Source organism: Nanorana parkeri, unplaced genomic scaffold (assembly GCF_000935625.1).
Source record: "Nanorana parkeri isolate BGI_ZX_2015 unplaced genomic scaffold, ASM93562v1 scaffold136, whole genome shotgun sequence".
NCBI lineage: Eukaryota > Metazoa > Chordata > Amphibia > Anura > Dicroglossidae > Nanorana > Nanorana parkeri.
Genome location: NW_017306404.1, coordinates 1021333 through 1046802, shown reverse-complemented (window position 1 = coordinate 1046802; position 25470 = coordinate 1021333). Strand labels below are relative to the sequence as shown.

Genomic DNA, 25470 nt, shown 5'->3' with positions numbered 1-25470 from the left:
ATATAATGCATTGAAAAAAGCTTCTTCAGGTATTTACAAACACATGAAAAACTCAAAAAATTAAAAAAGAAAATTGAGACCACCATATAAAAAAACAGAAAATTGGAAGGCCCGCACAGAATACATCCTTTTGAAAAGATGTCCCCAGATATATTCAGAAAGTATTCATACCAGGAGAAATTCTGCAGAGATGTCCCAAACATGGTTCAAAATGTGGGGAAACACAAAAAGGTCATGAATATAGTGCCACCACAGGTTGTATAACTTCAGAGAGATACGTGTTGTATACAGATTTGACACCGACTATCCTATTATGGACATGTGCCAAAAAGGTTTTCATTAGAGTGGATTAAGTGGTCTCCAAAAGTCACATCAACTTCATAGGCTTGGTTAAAACCGTGCGTATTTGGATTGACGTTATGCACTCCTATCATTCTTAAACCAATAAATAAAACAAAGCGACTTCAGGCTACTTTCCAAAGGCAGGAGATAAGACAGGGCTGTCTGCTTTCCCCTTCATCCGAGGTTAGATTTTTGTTCTTACTTCAGAAACCATGTGTCTGTCATATCAGATCCAACTGTAACATTCAAGGTCTTTCATGTTGCCTGATCCACTTTTGTGCTACTCCACCACTCATATTACCAGAGTTCTGCAATGGCGCAGACACATGTTGACAAAATGTAGAGTACAAATGGAACAAGCCTGCTCTATTATTCCTCTTCAGTGCTTACGTTCGATCGGTTTGTCCATTCCACAACAGATTAAATCTCATCCATTGATAGGTATCACCTTCCGTATGATCTCTGCAATTGAAGGAGTACTTCCATTTGTAGGCAGTGCCAACTCCCTCATGACTTACCAGACATGATAATATAGCCTGTCCCTCTTAATTCCCTCTATACTTCTTTCTCCCCTCTTCTTTTTTCCTTCTCTCTCCCTCTTTTGCCTCCGCTAAACATTCACCACCACCCTGTCGCTTAGACCCTTCCTACACAAGTATTGAGGGAGGGCTACAACAGTGACATTTTTCATCTATCCACTATTCTATTAGTGACTCAACCTTCCACTCCAAAGGTATTGGGTGACTTGGTCTGTAGGGAAAAGAGGATAAAAATCCAGTAGACAGATGAAAAATCAAGGTGAGTTGAAATGTCAGTACTGCAACCAATAGGAACTAGAATCAATCCTCCAGTAGTGTGCTCTAATTGTAAACAAAAACTGGTTATTATGGGCAACTGTCGAGTAAAGCCAAACAGAACATCAGCAGCCATGTGGGTAAAACCAAACATAAAGCAATCAGTTACTGGGGTAAAGCAGCAGATAATGCTTTTCCTTGCAGAGATAAAGCCACAGATATCACCTTCCATCACAGCAGCAATGCCACTATTTATGTCTTTCATTACAGAAAAAAAGCCACAGACAAGGTCTTTCATTTCAGGGTTTAAACCCCAGATAATACCTTCAATCAGAGGGGTAAAGCCCCAGATAACACGTTCCATCACAGGGGTAAAACCTCAGATAACACCTTCCATCAGAGGGGTAAAGCCTCAGATACCACCTTCCATCACAGGGGTAAAACCACAGATAACACCTTCCATCACAGGGGTAAAACCCCATATAACACCTTCCATCACAGGGGTAAAGCCTCAGATACCACCTTCCATCACAGGGGTAAAGCCCCAGATAACACCTTCCATCACAGGGGTAAACCCCCAGATAACACCTTCCATCACAGGCGTAAAGCCCCATATAACACCTTCCATCACAGAGGTAAAGCCTCAGATACCACCTTCCATCACAGGGTAAAGCCTCAGATAACACCTTCCATCACAGGGGTAAAGCCCCAGATAACACCTTCCATCACAGGGGTAAAGCCTCAGATACCACCTTCCATCACAGGGGTAAAGCCTCTGGTGAACAACAAAAAACAACAAAGGAGCGCTACTACCCAAAGAAAGTCTGGTTGATAAATTGGAATGTTAGTGATGGGTATAGTAAAGAAAAAGAGTCACTCCTATTGGAGAAGCAGAATGATGATCACATCTATGTGGGAAAAGTTTTTTTCATTCACTATGGAATGGTAGCTGGACTATGGGATCACTGTTGAAGAATGGAACGATGATCATAGCTGTGTGAGAAAAGTTTTCCGCAGCATTCTTGGGTGTGGGTAATGCCAGGTCAATCAGAAGATGTTAGGCGGAGGGCAATCCTTGCAGCTGTTACTTTAGAAAGTGGGATCCTTAGTATGCATCGGTGAAGGACGGACTCAGCTGGCCAGCCTGAGCCGTGACGGCAGATTGGAAAAAATCCCTGCCGCCAGGTGTTATGAGGTGATGTGCCGCTGCTTTGTGGTGGTGGTGGTGAGGAGGGGGATCAAAGTGTGGGTGCCAAGTACTACTTACCCCGTGGTGGAGCGATGATGATGGAGCAGTGGGGTGGCTACGCCACGGGCGTAGTAGCACTCGGCACACCCACTTTGATCCCCCCACTACCCCACTAAGTAGAATAAGGACACTATTGATAGGTATTTGCCTAAACAGTGTATTCAGGTTGTATCCAATCAAATTGGCTCCTGCAGTTCGTAGTTGGAGTATTTTAATTTAGAAAAATATCTCCTTTACAGATCAAAAGGAAGGGTTCCAGGGCCTAAATGCTAGCATATACAACCCTATGGCTGTATCCTGGACCTGTCACTTGACAGGCATTTCTCTTCCTCCCAGAAGTGTACTCTACAATAACAGGCTATAGGCTCAAATCACCAATCTATAATGCATGTGTTTTTTGCCATAACAATCATTATTTCCAGCAGTGTGACTGCTATTTTTAGCTTTCATTGCTGGAAATAATGATCATTATGGCAATGATTGTTATGCTTGGTGAATTGAGCCTTCTGCCAGACCTTCAGCAGAGGCAGCAGCTGCACATATACTGAAGGTTTCTGTCGTACTTCAGCAGAAGCCAAGTGCTATAAAGTCCATGGATGAGAATGAGAAAGCTGAATAGCTTTCACAGCCACATCCACTAGGGAATATCAGAATACTTAATGTGACCTGTGAGTAGATCCTGGAATCGGGGCCCTGATTTCTCATGCCATAGGAAGGATTGGTTTCAGTGTAGTGGATCCTGAAGCTGGAGAGCTGAATATGTAAACATATGGATACCAATAAATTATGGTTAGTGTGAGGGTTATTATTAAAGTAACAGAGGGTTGGTGCAGGGGTTACAAGGAAGGTGAATGTAAGGGTTAGGGTAACAGGAAAATATAAAATGATTATAAATATACTACGATCTTATTACCACTCATGTTACGCCTTCCATTAACATAATAGTATAAAATAAACAAATGTCACAAAAATAAATCCCAAAGCTCCCCACTCCGCCTGTGCTAATCACTCTGGTGCCTAAACCTTCAGACTGTAACCTCTCTATCTGAAAATGCAAACCTTGTAAGTCCCCCTACTTCTAGTTGCTGGTAATTATGAAATATTAGCACTAGCTTGAAAGTTGTCATTAGCAGCCAGGCCGAGTGGCCATCTTTATTACCATGGTCAAGTGGCCTTGAGCTACAGCATGTTGCTAGTCAGTGGGAGGAAAAAAAGCCAGGTACTTATGTGAAGAAGGAATTCTTCTTCACTAGGTCTATAAGTTTTTAAATGTAGTTTTATATCTCTTGAGACTTCATTGTTTGACTGTAACTTTAGGCTGAACATAACAAAAAAGTAATTCAGTTATGTGTGTAAATTTCAACTTGAGCTATTGAAGTCTTTCCTGGCTTTTTTCAACAGGCTATAAAGAGATAAATGAAAAAGAGCCAAGAGCTCCATCTTCTGGCTACAAAATACAATATACCATTATACAATATTTACCTAATAAAAAAGAAAACATATTTTTAAATGTTACTTTTTAGTCCTGCCCATAATAAAGGAAGAAAACAACTACATTGATTTGATTGTTGCAAGTAATATTTATGGAATTCATATGTATGAAAGTAATATGTATGAAGTCCATGTTATTGAATGTGAAGCGTTATAGAAAGAGAATTAGGTCAGAATAACTCAAATTAGGACAACCCCTTTATTTGCCTCCATTTGAATTTGTTTACTTTATGAACCAGCCATTGTAAACAGTGGTTTGTCTGCCTAAGGGCTCGATTACTTATCCGAAGCAAACTCAGATGTTCTGGTGTTGTCATATCCAAAACTGAACTGAGTACAGAACTCAGGCCAAGCATATGTGCTCCCGCTTGATCTCCTTGGAGAATAGTTTATGGCATATAGAAACAATTAGTTACTGAACATGAGCAGATGCAGCGTCTGCAGGTTTCCTCTCACATTCACTCTACAGTCCATGAGAGGTGTTTCCTTTTGTGCTGGATAAAAATGTGTGGCTGTTTGGCACTAGGGTAAACGATCATCTGTTAAATAAAGAGTTAGTAAGAGATTATTGTCATAGGGCTGCCAGGAGGCCATGTGCAGCGGGCATGATTTACTGATGCAGACACAATGTGCGGCTTCCAAATGATCTGGATCGACAGCTGCAAGGGGCAGGGCCATCACAACAAAGGGACAGGGTGTAAATTATTAATAGGAGATTCCCCATTCTCCTACTGTCCAAAATAAACAATGTGGATGGTCTTAGAATCATATTTCATGCCACCCAAGGCATTTTACTGTGTTTTATATCTCTTTGTACACCCCACAAGCAGCACATAATAGCTTGTGTACTAGTATATTTTAGTGACCCATATTTCTACTAATGTTCATTGTTCTGTCTGTGTCTTGCTGCCGCCTCGGGCTTCTTCTGAGTCACTAAGTGTTTCTCTTTACTTCTTATCTAGGCCAGCAGCTATTGATATTCGCCCAAGACCCACTGAAGCGTAAGGAATTAGATAAGCAGTAAAATCCCATAGGACAGAGTAAATGAGTAGGTGCCTCTGGTCATTATGAGTTGGCATTTACTGGTGTCGGGTACTAAACAAGCTAAAATCTGTTACACTTCGCTTCTGAGACTTATCTTGGGAGTTAGCGCACAATTTCTGCAGAGGGCCTGTGTAAGTTGTATCAGTTTGTTTTCTTGTCTGTATTGCTTCAAACTGAAGGTACAGCTACTATAAATAAATTTGGTTTAAATTGTGTTTTCATTCGCTCAGGTGACCTAATATATATAGACTGCCTGGCCAAAAATAGTCACATGCTATTTTGTTGGCTCCCCTTTAGGTTTGATATCACCATGTATTCACCATGGTATCATTTCAATACGCTTATGCAATGTCCCAACATTTCTCTCTGTCCAGAGTTGCATACATTTTTCACCAAGATCTTGTAGTGATGATGGGAGAGTCAGACCACTGCGAAAAGTCTTCATCCCAAAGATGGGTTAAGGTCTGGACTCTGGTGGATTGGCATGTGTGAAAATAATGTCTTATGCTCCCTGAACTGCTCTTTCACAATTTGAGCCAAATGAATCCTGGCATTGTCATCTTGGAATATTTCCGTGCCATCGGGGAAGAGAAAAATCCATTTGTGGAAAAACCTTGTTGTTCAGTATATTCAAGCAGGCAGCTGACCTCATTTTTTGGGAACACAATATTTCTGAATCTAGACCTCACCACCTCAAGCAACCCCATATCATAGCATTGCCCCCACAGGCTTCTACAGTAGGCACTAAGCATTATGGGTGCATCACTTTCACTTCTCTTCTTACCCTTGCGTCCATCACTCTGGAGCAGGGTAAATCTGGACTCATCAGACCACATGGCCTGTTTCCATTGCTCCAGAGTCCGATCTTTATGCTCCTTAGCAATTTGAAGCCTGTTTTTTCAATCAGCCTCACTAATGATGAGTGGTTTTCTTAGGACTACACAGCTGTTTAGTCCCAATTCCTTGAGTACTCTTCGCATTGTATGTGTGGAAATGGTTTCACTTTCACCATTAAACATAGCCATGAGTTCTACCGTTTTTTTATGATTTAATTTTACAAAATGTTTAATTAACCTTCGATCATGATCACGCAAGAATTTTTTCGAACCACATTACTTCCTCAGAGATGATGGTTCACCACTATCCTTCCAGGTTTTAATAATGCGTTGGACAGTTCTTCACCTAATTTTAGTAGTTTCCGCAATCTCCTTATTTGTTTTTTCTGCTTATTGCACCCTTCTAAAACAGAGTTACATCTTTTCCATGACCACAGGAAATGTCTTCTGACATGGTTGTTTAAGAAATTAGAAGCTACCTATTGCAACAGTTAGGGTTAAAGAACTTGTTGCCAAATGAAACATATTCATCAATGCAGTAATTATCCAATGGAGGCTCTTACCTATTTACTTAGCTGAATCCAGGTGGGGACTTTTTTTTCGGCTAGTGTATGTATTATGGGTGAGACACTATTACACAATGTGTCCTCTGGCACTCATCAAGATGGCAGAAGAAGCCAGGAAGTTGTGGTTTATTCATCACACAAAAGTATGAAATAGCTCTTTTGTTTCCACTACTTCTTGACAATTTTAAGACTTTTTTAGAACTCTGGCTTCAGTGGAAGTTAGACATCTGCATGGTAAAAAGACAAATACACCTTTATTGATCTGCCCCAGGATTAGTAATTAGTTTACATGTTCAAGCATATAAAGTTACGTAATTCATATTATTAAAAACTACTGAAATTGAATGACACTTACTACAGTAACAGATCTGTCTGTACCATTTAAAAGGTTAAGTACTGCTACATAATGTTGAGATTTTACTGAAGCATTCTATTTACAGTACATAGTTCATGAAGTAACTGAAGTCTTTTTTAAGTAAAGTTTTCTCTCAAAAAGGAAACATAAATATGTTAGGGGCATATGTTCCCATGCTCCAGGGACGTGTGGTCAGGTGAGGCAGAGCCTCACCTAGTATTATGAAGAAAAAAGGTGTCAGCTTCAAGTCTGAAGACGACAGCTTTTTCTACATTCAGTGCGGCTTGTTACAGGTTACACAGCAGCGAAAGACTCCTCGCTGTGTAACCTCTCATGGACGGAGCGCTGCCTGTTAATTACAGGCAGTGCTGTATCCGGCTTTTGGCAGGTAGTTAGGTTACACAGCAGCGGGCTTCCCCACTGCTTGCGTAACCTAACTTGGCGAGGCAAGAGCTGTCACAGCCTCTACTCTGTGTTAGAGGCATGAGCTCTGGATGGCTTGGACTAATGGTAAAGTGCCATTGGTCCAAGCTGTCCAATCAAAAAAAAGAAAAAAAAAACCTACTGAGACCATCAATCTTGATGCCTCAGCAGTGACGAGCAAGTGAGGGACAGGGAGGCTCCTCCCTGGCTCCTCCCTTCCTCCTCCCCACACAGCTTGGTTACCGAGCTGGGGCAGGACGGGCGGAGCTTTGGCTGGATGGGGCGCAGTCTCGGCAGGACAGGGCGGAGCTTAGACGGGCTTGGGGGTGCCTCACCCAGCACAGAAGGCACAGCACGTCACTGCCATGTTCTGCAATATGGAAGGCCAAAGTTACAAACAAGCAGCAAGGAATGTGTTTATGTGTAGAGAAAGCACCATAGAAAGAACCAGGTTACCCAGTAACATGCTCAGTTAGTCTCTTTATATCTTACATGATAAACGGCCACATTGTGACAAACTAAAACTGTTACAATTACGAATATTTTTTTCTAAAAAATGTGATTCTTATTGTTACAGGTACTACATGCCTAATTGCCTTGCTGTCCGACAAGGAGCTCACGGTTGCAAATGTTGGGGATTCACGCGGAGTCTTGTGTGACAAGGATGGAAATGCTATTCCCTTATCACATGATCACAAACCATATCAGCTAAAGGAAAGAAAGCGGATTAAAAGAGCTGGTAAGATGCCGTCTGTCTTGATAGATTATATATATGCTTAAACTTTCACTCTCCGCTGCAGGCTGTCCAGGAAGATATACACTTTACTAAGCACATGTTAAAGGATATCTTAATATGTTGGATGGATTATGATGGAGCATAGCTTCTTCAGTTTATATATTTTAGACTGACAGCGGAATAGAAACAGTGGGGTATTCATCTATAAACGCTGGTAAGCGTTGGAGGAATCTGTTATATTTTCTTTGTTTAACTCGCAGGTTGAACGAAGAAAATGTACATGTGTATATCCAGCTTAATTATATACATCAGGCAGCTCAGACCGGTTAGTGCAATTAGTGGAAGGTGGTAAAGGAACAAGGGTTGAAACGGTTTGAACTGTGACCAGTCCAAGAGGTTTTTACGTGTATCACGCAAAATACTGATACTATAATTCAAAAGTTAAAACTGTAAGCTACCACATTTAATTTTGTGTTATTACACAATTATTTGCTCCTTATACAAAAACATTGATTCATTTCCGTGTTATATACAGCAAAGTCAACAGCTGAATTATGAAAACTAGGAACAGCTGGCACCACTATTGTTCATGTCTCCTTTATATAAGTACAGCTGGCAGCCGAGAGGAGGGGGCAAGTCTTTTTATATTATTATTACAAATCAAAAAGAAAACCGTTATCTGTTCTCCAATCTGATTATCTGCTTTTCTTTTCACCTACTGTATATCTAACAGAAAGCAGTTATTGCTATGTAAATGACTTGATTCTGCTATTCGTTTATTGAAAGCAATGACACAACTGCTAAAACATATTAAAGTTCAGCTTCATGAGCCGTGGACCAAAATTCAGTATACTGATTTAATTAGAGACATTAAATACTAAAATATACACCCATGGCCACCCCTCATGAACATCCTCTTCAGTCTGACTGCAGACCAACTAAATGTGGAAATGCTGCTTGTGAATGACCATCCTTCTTTCCTGGGCTGTACTAGATTCCTTTGCCAAACAGACACTACTTAACTTCCTCTAAATTTTAGGGAATTTCAAGCAATATTAAATGTAAGAATAGTTTTAATTCATAATTTTGGCATAATTAAATAGTGTCCTTCTGAGGAAGAGCAGATGGTCAGTTTACATAGACCAGTTCTGTGGCAAATACTATCTAAAATCTTGACACCCGTAGATCACCAGAAACAGGAGTCTAGACAGCCTGGAATAATTTAGTAAGTGTTCTGGTTTTGTACATATTTCGTATTCTTTATTTATGTTCAGAAATAAATAAGTACAATTTTTAAAATATATTATTTTTAGTCACAGTTTATGTAAACCCAACAACTAATCTCTTGATGCCATGTGTTGGGGATACGTAGGCTCCCACCAATGATTAGAAACCTTGCCAGCTATGACATTGAGGTCACATGGAGAATGGCTTCACTGCAAAAAAAATAAAAATAGGCATGCAGCTGTCACTGAAGATGCCACTGCAGCCTAAAGGTGTCAGTGCTCATCTGTTCAACACTGTAATTGTCAGATTAAAGGAGAAGTATGAGGTGAGTGCTTTTCACTCACCTCATAGTTCTAGGCGACCTGTGACAATGAGACTGTCACAGGTCGGCTCAGTAGATCGGGAGGTGAGCCAACACATACCGGCGTTCACTCACCTCTCGATCCTGTCACGGCTCTCTGTCGTGACAGGGGAGGGGCTGGATTCCCCCCTCACCGCTCCAATCCACCAGCGCTGACTGGCGGAACGGACGGGGGCGGGTACAGCTGGCTCTGCCTCTAGATAGGAAGAGCCAACTGTCAGTCACACAGCTAGGCGGATCCCGGCACAATTGTCGGGATCCGCTTCAGCTGCGGCATCTCAGTGCTACAGCTCGCGGTATACTGAGCCTAGGGTGACGGGAGGACGCTAAGGAAAAGCCTTAACCCCATAGTTCTACTTTAAGTTAGTTAAAAAAAAGTAAAAAATATATAATAAATTATTTTTATATATGTATATATATATATACAGTATACTATTAATATATATAAATTAGTCATAGTTATTGGTCAATTAATGCTGACACTGCTAAATTCAGTCATGTCATTTGTACATCTACACTTTTGTTTTGCACCTAGTGATCCTACCATAAAGGTTCTTGTGTGGGCAATTTCTGGCAAAGGTTAACAAAGCTCAGTCACTGTCTCTCAGTAGTGCGCCTGTGTTGCTACCTTGTCACATATGTCTATGATCAAGGAGTGGCTATTTTAACACATATTAAGCAGGCATGGTTGACTGTTATCACCATCAGGAAAACCGTCCTGGGATGAACCACGCAGCCATTGCTGAAGTATATGCATGGAGACAGGAAATGGCTGCGAGGAAACCTGCAGAAGGATGTCAGCAGTGAAACAAGTATTTTATTAAAATGACATTTAAAGGAGAACTATGGGTTTAAGGCTTTTCCCCATAGTTCTCCGTAGGGTAACGGGAGGACACAAACTAGCATCCTCCCGTCACCCTAAGCTCAGCTGTAGCTCGCGGTATACTGAGATGCTGCAGCTGAAACAGATCCCGACAATTATGTCTGGGTCCGCCCAGCTGTGTGAGTGACAGCTGGCTCTGCCTATCTAGAGGCAGAGCCAGCTGTACCCATCCCCTCCCCCGTCCGTTCCGCCAGTCAGAGCTGGAGGATCGGGGACGGGGGAATCCAGTCACGGCTCTGTGCCGTGACAGGATCAAGAAGTGAGCGAACGCCGGTATGTGTTCGCTCACCTCCCGATCTACTGAGCCGACCTGTGACAGTTTCATTGTCACAGGTTGGCTACAACTATGAGGATGAGTGAAAAGTACTCACCTCATAGTTCTCCTTTTAATAATGATGCGCAGTGTTTAGCAAACTAAATGTCATTCAATCTTCCGTCTACTTTAAATATAAAATATTGGAAATGTATGGGTCTCCCCAGTATGTATTTACTGGAATATGTGTAGAGTATTGAGCATGTCAAACGTAAGGAAAGAAGTTCATAGAAATGAAGCATGTTTGCTTTATTAGATAAGGGCCGAGTGAATCAATGAACGCTATACTTTTCTCACCCTTAGCCTCCCTCCAGAGCAGGTACTGCCAAATGACAACGTCCCCTCTGAACTGTCCGGCAGTATGATAAAATCAATAAGCAAGTTGCGTTGTGTTAATGAGAGTATTTCCCCACAATGTGATGTCAGCGTTTTACAAGTCCCCCTAACAACAGGTTTATCACCAAACTCCCATGTGTATGCTGCTAATAAAAGAACAAGATAACATTTTCTACACGTTATGCGTTCACTTGTATTGAAGGCTTACGTGGAATGTTAGTAAACACATAAAACTTACTTATTGCCCAAAACCTAATAACTGAGCAAACAAACTGGAAATCTATTAAATCCTGAACACATTCTATGTAGTTAGATATGACCTGAAAACCTAAACTTTAATAACCAGCATTCACGTTGTGATGTTTGGTGTAGGTGATGTTCTCATTTATTCCCTGGGATTAGTCCCCGTAGGTTTAGGAAGCATCCCAAAGATTTGTGTGCACTGCTGGAATGTGCTGTGATCAGCATAACATTTGGATACGGCTCAGTCTAATACTCAATCTTTTGTTTGTCGGATTTCTGTATGGGGGGAAAAAAACATAAGCGGAAAGTAGATGTAGAAGTAAATAACATCATATAGGAGTACTGCTTAGCATATATACATGTGGGTGTCCTCTCTTCCCTGGCTGGTATGCTGGAGTGTGTTCTATATGTACAGGAAACACCTGAAACTAATATGAATATGTCCTGTAAGACTATGTCCAACCTACTTTAACCATAGCATACTACTGCACACCTCGATATAATGCATGCATTTCCCCCCTCAGTCCTGCGCCCGGGGCAAGTGACCCCCCCGCACCCCCGGTTGTTACGCCACTGATGCATTGGATACATAAAAAGTTTATTTTGGAAATCTAAGTTCACTCAGTACCAGGCAGCAGCTGCTACGGTTAACAATAGCTTGGGCTGTATAAGAAAGAGAAGTTAATGACTCACATCTTTGCTTGATGTGTTCTCTAATGAAATCAATATAAATGCATAAAAAATCTCATCTCAGCACATGTGATAAGATGCATGTGAACACGTCATAAAGCATCTAAACTCACCACGATGTGAGTTGACATCCAATACAAAGTGTGTTACGATGCGCATTGACATCCAGTACAAAGTGCATTGCAGCACTAATTGAAAACGCACATTGACATATGTTGACATGCATTTTAATGTGCTACTTCCATTGCTTTCCATGGAAACTGCATTGGCAGTTCCAGGCTGAGGGCCAATTCACACTAATCTACAGTGCTTTTCTGTGCAGGCTACTGTCCGGTGTGTACAAAACACAAAAATTCCCCAGCCTCAACCTGCCAGCTAGCCTGCAACCAAACAAGTAGCCCTGTCAACAGTATGTGTTAAAAAACCAAACAAGTAGCCCTGTTGACAGGGCTACTTGTTTGGTTGCAGGCTGGCTGGCAGGTTGAGGCTGGGGAATTTTTGTGTTATGTATTGTTGTAAGCCTTCCCAATGTGCGCCCTGCTATAAAGGCCGGTTATAGATTCATGCATGTACCATTTTTTCTACTGTCCGGTGTGTACAGGCAGCAGAGGGGGGTCTTTACACTGTTTTAAAGCATCACACTGTTTACATTTTTTTATTTTTTATTTTATTGAAGTGTCATAAATGAATACATTTTTGACATGCTACAATATATAGTAACAGTATTACTTTTCAGAAATCCTGTTATTATTAAAAAGCAATTCAGTGACTTTGCCTAGGCTGAGATTATGACATCAGTCTGCAGCAAAGAGGAGGAAGCATTTCCTCAGGGCTAGTTCAAACCAATTACGGTGCATTCTAGAGCGGTAGCTGCTGGAACAAACTGTAATCACACACTAAACTCCCCCCTTAAGTCTGGGGCGGGAGGGGGCGTGGTGGTACATTGAAGTCAATGGCACCACAGCCACACCCCCCGCCCGCAGTGTGATTGGATGCGTGCCAAAACATTGGCTGCATTCCGGTCCAGTGCGGATGCAAAAAAATTGCTGCATGCCGTCCATAAGCTGCCTTCGGCTCACGTCACATACCTTCGGATCTAGAATGGCAGAAGCATACGTTCGGTAGTTCATTCACTGCTGTTCATCCCTATTGTCCAAGGAGGAAACAGCAGGGGTTGAAGAGCTGAACAATCGGCTCATCATTCGGTTTGGTAATTCTGTTCACTATCTAGTGAAGCAGAATAAAACATATTCCTGTAAACAAAAAACAAAACAGCGTGTAGTCCCCTCCCAAATGCATACCCTTTAGGTCTGGTAGGAAGGTTAAAGGGACCCCCAACGGCCAAAAAGAGATTTAAAAAAGTGTAGGGTTCCCCTCAAAAGTCAAACCAGACCTGTAAGGTCTGGTAGGAATGTAGGGGGTACCCCAAAACACAAAAAAGAAAGATGGTTCCCCCTAAAATTCCAGACCCTTTAATCTGAGCAGCAGAGCATGAAAGGTGGGGCAAGCCCCCGAACATGTTGATGAGAACAAGGGCTTTTTCCCAAAACCCTAGCCAGGTGGTTGTGGGGGTCGGTGGGTAGGGGGGCTTGTCTTCATCTGATTGCCCCCTTTCATAAAGGGGGCACCCAAATGTGAATGAGTAAGGGGTAGGTGTTACCCCTACTCATTCACCAAATAGTAAATAAACACGCAACCCTGTGAAAAAGTCCTTTATTTAAACAGACAGTTTTTGACAATTACTTTATTTTTTTAAAGTGTCAATCGATGTAATCCACAGGTCAATAACATCGTCCAGCAATGTAGATCCACATCAGTCACAATGAACGATGGCCGCCGACTTGCTGAAAGAAAAAAGATTCCCACCGCCCATAGACTCGTCCGATCCCACCGAACTCCTGCCGCAAAATGACAGATCTGACCCGACTGTAAGCAATTGGGCGGAGCGAGTTGTGATGTCATGGAGTTGTTCCGCTCATTTGTTTACATTCCATGACAGTTCTAATGGAATGCAAAAAAATGAGTGGAACAGGTGCCATGATGTCATGATTCGCTCCACCCATTTGTTTACATTTGGGTCAGATCTGTCATTTTGTGGCGTGAGTTTAGCGGGATCGGACGAGTCGGAAGGCAGTGTGAATTTTTTTCGCTCGGCGAGTCGCCGGTCGTCCATCGTGATTGACGTGGATCTACATCGCTGGGCGACATGTTTGACGATGGGTTACATTGATGGACCCTTTTATGCGGTTTTTTTTCATAAATAAAGGGCTTGTGTTTTTTGTTTACATAAAGGACTTTTTCATGGTCTTGTTTGTTTATTTCCTTTTTTATTTACTATTTGGTGAATGAGAAGGGGTAACAATTACCCCTTACTCATTCACAAGGGGGGGGCGGCATCTGGGTACCCACTTTATGAAAGGGGCACCCAGATGCAGATAAGCCTCTCTGCCCGCAGACCCCCGCAACCACCAGGCCAGGGTTGTGGGAAGTCGGGAAAGAGCCCTCCCCATGTTGACGCCGTGTGTCCTGGTATGGCACAGGGAGAGGGGGTGCTCCCTTGCCCCCCCCCTTTCCTGATCTGCCAGTGTGCTGCTTGGATTAAGGGTCTGGTAGGAACGTTAGGGGGGATCTCACTTTTTGGTATGAATTAGGGAGGGAAGTACACGCTTTTTTTTAAAAAAATCTATCTTTTAACAACATATTCACTGCTTCAGTCTGCTTCGGCAGACCATCCTCCTCTCTCTGGCTGTTTGTTGGCTGGCCGAGCCAGAGCATGTTCATTCCACTGCGCTACATTTGGTTGTTTAGTTTGGCTGCTGTACGCGCTTTTGAGAATAACGCGTACAGCAGCCATTAGGTCCATGAGAGAAATAGGTGGCTGAATTCTGCATTATTTAACAACAACTAAAACATCAGGTTTCGGTGGACTTGCCTTTCTTTTGGATCCGTAGAACTGGGACAGTTTTAAAATTCCTTTTGCTATCGTATACTTTTTCTCACATTGTACGAGAGTATAAAAATAAGGAAGCAATGGGTATGTACGTTTTACTGAGATCAATGGAATAAAGATATAGAAACCCAAGAATAAAAATGGAATAAATTGCAGCTTGCCAGTCCTTTGAGGTTGTGGCTGCATTTGTTTCCTTTTTTAAAGCTAAGCAAATTTTCTGCATGTACAGAAAAATGCCTGCTGATCGTGTGTCCTTGTAACTTCCTGTGCATTGAACTGAATTCTCAACCAATGTTACCAACTCTTTTCTGTAAACTACAAAGCAATGACCCTTTATGTAATAGAGCTTAGGAGACGGTGTGGTGTTTGTAGTCCTTATCAGGATGGCAGCTTAGGGTGACAATACTGTTCAATAGATTTAGTACAGTGAGTGAGCATTGGCCTGGTAGTGTGTTACTGGCAGGATTTCAAATAAAAGAAAAAAAGTCCCGGAATAAAGAAACCTAATGCAGCCATCACATCTAAAGACTGCTAAGCTGCAATATATTACATTTTTCTTTTGGGGTTTAGATATGTTTATATATTGTCGAATATTTTGGCTTTGTTGCCAATAGCAACCTAACCTGTTTCCTAGTGCATGTTTGAAAGTTAAAATGAGAATCTGATTGCTGTCTGCATTTTGACAAATGTGCTCACTGAACAGAAACTTCTATACACTTGTCAGTCACCTGTGCACAGTGCATTGTGATCTGAATAACGGCACTCCTTACTCCACTGTGTACAGAAGCAACAATCACACACATGGACAGATTTGTTGGAACCCTTCCACAAAAAAAGCAGAACCCACAATTTTCTCTGAAATAACTTAAAACTGAAAAAAGTAATTGGCATCTATCAGTATTTATTCCATGTTTAATAAAAATCAGGCAATCAACAATATATTAGACAAATAAATTATATGTGCAAAAAAAATAGTAGGGGACCCTAACCCAAATGTTGTTGCACAACCTTTGTATGCAATCACTGCAAATGAGTGATTACCGAAGCTCTCAATGACACTTCTGCACCTGCCAACAGGTAGTTTGCTCCACTTGAACAAACTGCTCCAGCTGTTTTAGGTTTTAAAGCTGCCTTATCCAGATTGTATGTTTCATCTCTTTCCATAGATATCTGATAGGACTCATAGAAGGCAACTTCAGAATAGTCCAATGTTTTGTCCTGAGCTATTCCTGGGTGCTTGTAGCTGTGTGTTTTGGGTCATTATTGTGTTCAAGGACCCACTACCTGGAATTGAGACCAAGTTTCCTGACACTGGGCAGTCAGAGTTTTTTAATAGTCTTGAGATTTTGTTTTGCTCCCTGCAGAGTAGTCCCAAAACATAACTAATCCTCCTCCATGTTTTACAGTAGGTACAGTGTTCTTTTTTGATGTGACTCCAGTTTTGTCTCATCTGTCAAAATGACTTTCTCTCAGAAGCATTGTGGCTTGTCAATATGCATTTTAGCAAATTCTAGTCTGACATTTTTATGTTTTTCTTTCACCAGCTGTGTCCTCCTGGGTCTTCTTCCTTTAAGTCCACTGTTGCTGAAAAAAGTGACAGATGGTGCAATCAGACATTGATGTACCTTGACCTTGCAATTCAGTTTGAATCTCTTTTCTTTGAAGATTTTCCTTGGCTTTTTGTCTACCATTCCCACCATCCTTCTGTTCAATCTGGGGTCCATTTTCCTCCTGCAGTCATGTTCAGGGAGGTTGACTCCAGTCCTATAGATCCTAAACTTCCTAATAATATTTGCAGCTGTAGTCACAGGAACATTAGGCTGCTTATAGATGGCCTTTTACCTTTACCTTTGACAGGATGGTATTTAATTCTCTTTCTGATTTCCTCAGACACCTCTCTCCATTGTTTACCCTGGTCCATGTTTAGTGGCAGTGTTACTGCTTTTCTCTATTTAAAATTGGCTTACTGACTGATTACAAGATTGAATTAATGCTAATTCGAGAAAGCGGTTGAAAATATCACTATGCGCCAATTATTTTTAATCTCTTCTATGGGTACCAACAAACCTGTCCAGGCCATTTAAAAATCTTTGTAAGAATAAGCAGTAATTTATCTCTTTTCACTCTTTGCATTACTTTATGACATACCAAAGGCAAAAGTTATACATGAGAGGATTCATTTTAATGTCATCACTTTTCAGGAGGAATGGAGCATTGTTTCAATAAGATGTATGGGTACCAACAAATTTGTCCATGTCTGTAGGCTGTACAAGAATGCTTTATCCATTGAATACCTTCTGTAAAAATAGCTAAAGGGAAGTGTTTGTGTATCCACTTCTGCTAAAACTGATAACTAATATGAATAATTGTTATTTTAGCTCTTTATAATTGTATCTATCTTCTATTTTCCAGCCAAGGTATTCTGTAACTGCCAAAAAAATGCAATTGCTTTCCTGCAACCATGGCAACTATCTTTAATTTGTAGTCAGGATTTCTAATCCCCTTGTTTTTGTAATTAGCTCACAGATTACCCTTCACAGATCTTGAGGTCAAATTACAGGAATTCGGATTCTTCTTTAGTGAGATGCATGAGCGAACTATGTATCTAAAGGGATACTAGTTCCTAATTCAGCACTGACACATGCTGTACCCCAATCAGCAATGATATTGCCACCTTTTTAAAAAGTGCACAGAAGTCGTTTTTCTTTCTATGTATAGAATAGGAGGTATGGATCTGCAATAAAGTTTGCTAAGATCCTCGAAATGTGTTTTAGATTTTTTAAAGTTCAAATCCAACTAAACCTTCTGTTTTGTTTTGATAGGAAATGGTTAGAAGCTCTGTCAAGTTTAGTTACATCTGTGCTCTTTTTCCACTCTCTTCCTGTTCTGTTGCAGACAAAGACAACAGCAAAAACACTTTTTGTGCCTTCCTGTCCCAGTGACAACCCTACTCCTCATGTATTCCCCGTTTGTCATGGGATTTCTCCCCAGTGGGGTCACAGTAGTAAAATAACCTGACTCTTAGGGGGTTGATTTACTAAAGGCTAGTAGGCTGTTCACTTTGCAAAGTTTCCCTTAGCTTAGTGAATGAGGTGAAGCTGTGCTGACTTTTGCCTTTAGTAAATCAACCTTATAGTCTCACTATCCAAAATAAAAGTGTTTTAGCTGGAGTTGGCCTTTTAGATTACTTTACAGAGAGTTTATTTTTTTAAGTGAGATACATTCACAGAATGCTATGATTCTTGAGGGTTGCCAGGAGTGTAGTATTCTCTATTACAGCACATGCTGATCACGTGACTACAGTAAAAGCAGAACTCCATACTGGTGATTTTGAACACTGATTTTGAAAACTGTAAGCACATGCACGAGAATGACCTTTCTCTCTTCCTGTAGACGATAAGTAGGTGAGCATCTGTATAAAAACAGAACTACATTTTTTCTTTAATGAAAGCACTCTGAAATTGTAAATTATAGGTGTTCAATGCATTCATACTTGCAAAACTTTGGTGTCTATTTATAAAAAAAAGTATCAGCAGGTATTTTTCTGTACTTGCAGAAAATGTGGTTAGCCTTAACAAAAGAAAACGAATGCAGCAAAAGACGCAAAAATGACCCGTGTCATTTTAATATGTGCAAAATATTATTTTCTGATATTTAGGTTGGCTATTGCAAGGCAAATGTAACATTGCCTAATACCCTAAGAACATTCGATCCCAATAGAAAATAGTCTGAGAACATTAGACCAGAAGAGAAAATAGCCTAAAACAATAGCCTTAGAAGATTCAACCTAAACAGAAGATAGCCTAAAACAATAGACAAGGAACATTCAACCATAAGAGAAAAGAACATTTTAATTTTCACTATATTTCTTTAAGGGGCAGAACCAGCACTGCCCAAAACAGTGTTGCGCCTCCCAGTCCTGTCCTGTGTTCTCCCTTCTCATTTGTTGACAGCTGCACCTTTTAAAACAAAATACATGAGAGAGAGAGGATTAGGCTGGGGAGAGAATTGCCTTATTACACACCCAATTCCTGGCAAAGAATTATAAAACTGTTCCTACTTCCTATAAGAGAATGCTCACTTCTTTCAGATGATAGCACCCCTTCATCACCTCCCATTAATTCCAATGAACAGAGTAGGTCAGGTTAATAATACTGTATAGGAGAGTAAACACAGTAATAACAACACAAGAAACACATAATATACATGAAATTGTGTAGCTTCATTTTTTGTTGACCAATTTTCCATTTTTTCTTCTGTTGTGCAGGTGGCTTCATTAGTTTCAATGGATCTTGGCGAGTTCAAGGGATTTTGGCAATGTCCCGTTCTTTGGGGGATTACCCTTTGAAGAACTTAAATGTCATTATATCAGACCCCGATATCCTAAGCTTCGACCTTGATAAGCTCCAGCCAGAATTCATGATCTTGGCGTCTGATGGGCTGTGGGACGCTTTCAGCAACGAAGAAGCTGTCCGGTTCATTAAGGAGCGCCTGGATGAACCTCACTTTGGAGCCAAAAGCATTGTGTTACAATCCTTCTACAGAGGATGCCCTGATAACATAACGGTCATGGTAGTAAAGTTCAGGAATAGCAGCAAAACAGATGAACAATGAATTGTCTGCAATCTATATATATATATACATATGTACAGACGGACTTAAGGCAAACTATTTTATTTTATCTAAGTAGGAAAAAATGTGGAAATGTTATTAAAGTTGTCTCATGGCCTCATATCAATGTCCCAAACCATAACATGGACTCATGCAGCTAAGATATCTATCCACTGTAAGACTATGAACACATAAAACGTACATATAAGATCCAACATTGTTACAAGGTTGAAAAGCAATTCTCTGTATTAAAAAGAAGTGTTACCCCCTTAAGACTTAACCTTTTTTTTGTTTGCTTTGCATCACAATATACTGGATCCAGAAAATCACATGTATGTTTCCATTGAATGTGCCAAGCAAGTAGTTAACATTCTGTTTATAAATTCTAAGCAGCAGGTAAACTATTCAAAGAGAACCCCTCTTGATAAGGTCCTTTTCACTCCTGTGTACATTCGACATGCACATTCAATTTTCAGCTGCTGCCCTAGGGTTTGGCAGTTGTTCGTAGCTCTTCCAGTTATCATCCAAATTGCAGATATCAGCCAACAGGCGCCTTGTGTGTTTGACCACCTGAGGAAAGAAAATTGCGCCCAAAATATATTGTAGAATATTCCTGAAGATTATTGTATGAGCTATTTATGTTTCCTTTCCTCAATCTATATTATTTTGTCAGCATAACTAAGTAATCATTTTATTTTGAACCAGAAGGGTTATATACCTTAGGATTTTTAGGTGTCCATTATATATCATTTAACATAATTGTATCAAGTAGGCTTATATAAAATCCATAAAGTTTATTTATCAAACACAGTGAATTTCAAAAGGTTTTTTACCTACATCTTAAAAACATTGTAGTAAGGAATTGAGTCTCGACCCCGGCTGTGGTATATCCCTCAGCGCCCTCACATCTAATGGACCTGCATTAGACATTATGACATCACAGGTCCTTAGACCACCAGAGCCCGTGGGAGAAGAGACTGCAGGAACCAGCCTAGCAGCCAGGCGGGACAAAGGATCAGGTGAGTATATCTTCTTTACTTTTGCCCCTAAACCCTCGCAGTGCAAGGGTAGCCCCACTGCAAGGGTTAATTTGAACAAATCTTGGAGTGTTTCTGTAACAAAAAAAAGTCATATTGTTGAAGAATCAGAACTTGAATATCCTCTGACATTTCTGAAGCTCAAAATGAGAAAATTGTGTCTATAAGAAGAGCACATGTTGCAGGAAATAGTCAGAAAAACACTAGTGAGATAGAAATCCACAATCACAGGAACTCATGCAGGGGAATTCAATATAAACTTGCAGTCTGGAGTCAGAACGCTCTGGTTTCTGAATGCTGGTAACAAGTTGGAGCATATTGTAAGGCCTCTGAGTGTTCTACGAGTCATTACTGTATCTTGACCTCTCTCAGGGAACAGAGTTTGAGCTGGAACTGAAGCCAAAACATTTTTTTTCATTGTGGATATAGTAAGTCAATTTATTTTTCCATCTGTGTCCCATTGGGGATATTTCTGCTCTCTTCCTGCCACATAGCCACAGCAGGAACTGAGAGGAGCTTAGTTGTCACCAGAACTAGTGTCCCCACTGATTTTCCTGGTGACAACTCAAAATTTGAGATTTTCTTTCACTTTCATCAGACAACAATGAAATCCCTATATTCTCTATCCAAAACTAAAAAAGAAGTCTGGGCTTTAATTCTACTATAACCTGTCATTATCAGAGACACAGAGGCTAGAAGATCATCTTGGTGCAACATGAGACCCTCGAGCACAAATGGTGATTAGACCCACCCTACTGTTATGTCGTTCACAGTCCATAGCTAAGTCTGCTTTAATCTTGTGAATTCAGCTGATAAACACTTTAGTTACACATTAACAAAGAGTCCAAGACATGCAAGAACTAGATTTTATCATTAATGATAGTGTAGAAACATGTTTAAAGACCTGCAGAGTAACTCATGTGATATGTATTTAGCAATTTTATCTGATATACCTGGGCATTGGGGAGCTTTGATCTTAAAGGAACCCTATTACGATAGAAATATGTAGGCTGACATTGCTGTTTTCTCCTGCTAGAATGCTAGTTGTTTGGCTTATAGTTTGCTTTCAGTTCTTTCTGCATTACTAACCCAGAACAAATATAGAGTCAAGTAGTTTTTAATGTCTTCTAGCATATATTTGCTGCATGCTTTTTCTGGATTGTGTTTTAGAAGGCTGAATTATGCCAAAGCCAACCACCTGAGAAGGAGGCTAGCAGGAGCTGTCCACGTATTCTTATTGATAGGTGTGCTGTAAACATCAGGCAACAAGTAAAATCAGTCAGCAATAACTACACTATATGGCCAAATATTTGTGAACACCATGTCATTACACCAATATATGCCTCCTGCACAAGGTTCCACTCTTCTAGGAGGGCTTTCCACAAGATTTGGAGTGTGTGTGCCTATTAAACCAAAAGAGCATTTGTAAAGTCCAGTTGGACAAGGAGACCACTCAAGTGACATCCTGATGCTAAACATCTAGTGGTTTGGACCCTCTATGACTTCATAGATTTCCTTCACCCTCCCTTGATCTTCATCAGAAAGAGTACAACTAAGGTGTTTGCTGTGAATATGAAATTTCTTCACTCTTAAGTCTCATTTTTGTAATTGAATACTGTATATAATCTTAAATTTGCCCAGGGATACATAGAAACAAGGCTGTGCAAAATAGTGAAGAATGAGAGCTGGTGCTGGACGTTCCTATTTTTTGCAGGTATCTAAGCATTTTGTTTTTCTTTTACACAATACGCAGTGCTTTCACATTTTTCCATATTATCACATTTATTATCAAAACACAAAAACAAATAAGAAAATATAAAGGAAACCGAATAAAGGCAATTTATCTCGAGCGGAAAGAAATGGATTTTCCTCAGACCAGAAGAAGCCAAAGTCTGACCACTCATCCTGCCCCTTTTTTGTGGTGGCCATGGAACTTTCTTTCATTTCTAATCTGTACAGTTCTGGTTAAAATTATCATACAAAAGGCACAGACAAGTCCAAATACTGCAATATTAAGTTATATATAGTGGCCCTCTCTGAACCCTTTCAATTTCCAATAGGCCTTGCACAAGGATAAAACTATTCCTATAGCTCATTCTTCCATAGCAATGTTTATACATCAGCAGGAATACACTGCAGACACAACAGACTCACTATGCCAAAACATCAGTCAGACCACAAACAGAAACAAGAGTAAAACATGCTTTTACAGCACAATATAAATAGCCCATGTATAATACCTGAGAACAAACAGCATATTACTATTTCCCAGAACACTTGCATTTATTATCGAATCTGCATGAGAAAAACCTTTTTCTATGGGTTACACTTTTAGTTTTCTTTCCTCCAGTTTTTAAACTGGCCCCTTTTTCCACCCTGAAATGTTTCATCAATGGGGCCATTACAACTGTTGATTTATTGTAACTTTACTGAATTTCTCTGTAGATAGCTTTTAAAATGAGATCTGATCATCTCAGTCTTGTTAATGAATAAAAACAGTATTATTTAACAAACAACCATCATTTTGTCTTGCCCTAATGTTTCTGAACAATTAAAGTACTTGATGGAAAAATATTTTAGTGACTAGTGTAACTCCTTTTGTTGCTCAAACCTGCACATCAGTAAAAGATGGTTTATCCCCTTCTGTATACATAACTTTTCCTCTTGATGTATATTAAAATTTGCCTTGCTGTACAACTTTTTCAGATTACACCACAGCATGTCAATAGGACTGAGGTCAGGACTCAGACCTGGTCAGTCTAACATACAGAAAGCCTTATACCTGAGCCACCTTTTTGTTGATTTACTTCTGTATTTTTGATAATTGTTTTGAAATATATGCTAGCTTATTGTGAGTTTTAAATTAAAAATAGACCTCCTGGCATTTTGTGTTATAACTACCTGATACAACTCTTTAATAATAAATAATCCCTTAATAATTGCAATACATGCAGGCCTTAATAACTGTATTGCATCCAGCAAAGAAGCCCAAGACCATTATACTCACTTCACAGTTGGGATAAGGTTTTTGTGCTGGTATGCACTGTGTTGATTGCTACAATTATAATATGTCTGTATACTAGACAGCTTATTTTGGCTCATCTAGCCCAAAAATATTTTTCAAGTAATGCTGTAAAATGTAGGCAGTCTTGAAAATCATGAAGCAAATGTTTGCTTTGTGTTTTCCTTTGCTTTTCCTATGGTAGCATCATAAATGCAGATGTTAATAAAGGTCAGAGACTCCTCAAGATCCTAAGCCTAAAGAATATAGAAAAGATGAAAGCACCTGACCGGCAACCCAAACTAGTTCTACTCTTACCCTTTTATATTGCAGTTTGTTGTCCAGTATTCTCTTCATTTATAAGGAGGGAGTTTTGAGTCCCTGAAATGCATTGGCTTTCTCTTTTGAACTCTTGTCATGTGCAATAAAGATTTACTGGACTTACCGTATATTAGATCTGTGGTGCTCCCCAGGGATGCCAGGGTGCCCCCAAGGATACCCCAGTTGACGCAATTCCTTTGCACTGATCGTTGAAGAAGTCCTACTGTTAGGAGGTGTAAACTAGCTACATGACTATAAACTGATGAAAGATCAAACTTTAGTCAAATTCCATTCTTAGGACCCTCAACATCTAATTTTCTGGCAAGTCCTCTGAAATGTTCTGCAGATTAGTCCATATTGCACATCAACAAAATTCTGCCAAAGGCTTTGATCTAGTTGAAATCATTTGTTCAGTAAAGATATGGTAAAGTGAAATGTTGTTATGTTAACACATAGTTATATTAAGATATTAGTTATCTGGAATCATTAGTCTTTTTTCTCTCTGTGACACTGATTATATAGTGCTGACTACTTCTTCAGTGCTCATAGGACATTAATTCATTCATACTGGTGACTGCCACCCCTAAGTGAGTTAATAATTTGATATATAATAGACATATAAACACAGAGGGGAACAATTATTGTGAAAATGAATAAACCTATAGGGAGCCTGTGGGAGAAAATCACAAAACAAACATATGCATGCTCCGCTGGGGAGACCAAACTGAGGCCCCCGGTTTTTCAAGGCAAGTATGCTATGTTTGATAAGCATTAAATTCTATGGCAACTTTTACCAAAAAGTAAAAACAGTGCCTGTTTAAAAAATTGTCAGACCGAAACCGAAAATGTTTTTCATTTTTTCAAATTTTTCAAATATTTTAGTTTTTATAAACGTTTTGATTTTGTATATTTTTTTATTTATTAATTAATTTTTTTCTAAATATTTTTATTTTTTACTTTACTTTTAGGGGCTTCAGGGAAAAATCTTTTTCTGCAGCCCCAGTTATCAATGAACAGGAATCCTCTATGAGTGTTCCTGTTCATTGATAACATGAGGACATTGTATGGTTACTATAACCACAACTATGAATGAACAGGGGGTGATGTAGATCACTCCCCATTCATTCATATTTGAGGATATAGTAACCATACTCTGTCCTCATGTTATGAACAGACACTCAGCAATCACTGATCACTGAGTGTTTGTACCTCGCTCTCCTTCCTGACAGCTGTCACAGGAGGCTGAGCGAGCAAAGCAGGAAAGAGAGCTCAGCCTCCTGTGACAGCGCAGGCTGTCTACACCCCCACACCGCTCTGCCGGACTGTGATAGGAGGCTGAGCGGTGTTGGAGGAGAGATGCCGGCCGCTCACAGCGCTCTCGTCCCACAGCGCTCGGCCGGCTGTCACACTTTCTCTCCTCCCCGCTGGGACACAGAGCAGCGCCCAGCGGCGAGGGAAGAAAGCAGGGATGCGCCGCTATATCGGCACAAAAATGGCACTTTCGTGATTTAGCCAAAAGTGCAATTTTCGGCTGATATGTTTTGGTGGACAATATATCGCTGGATCCCTAGTGGCAATGGAAGTGAATTGTGTTCCCCACTCTCTTTCCTGTTAGAGATCCATAATGAAATCATAGTCCTGTTTCCTTTCATGCTCAGTGC

At 40.3% G+C, this 25470-nt stretch overlaps 1 protein-coding gene across 1 annotated transcript in view; it reads left to right on the top strand.

Annotated features, from left to right (window-relative positions):
• The window catches only part of PPM1L (protein phosphatase, Mg2+/Mn2+ dependent 1L), a 232811-nt gene extending 213088 nt beyond the window's left edge, over positions 1–19723 (top strand). Inside the window, exons 3-4 of the mRNA XM_018553979.1 lie at positions 7678–7839; positions 19107–19723. Of these exons, the coding sequence (XP_018409481.1) occupies positions 7678–7839; positions 19107–19453 (509 nt within the window). The 3' untranslated portion in view covers positions 19454–19723. The remainder of the gene's footprint in view (positions 1–7677; positions 7840–19106) is intronic.
• Positions 19724–25470: the final 5747 nt, after the last annotated feature.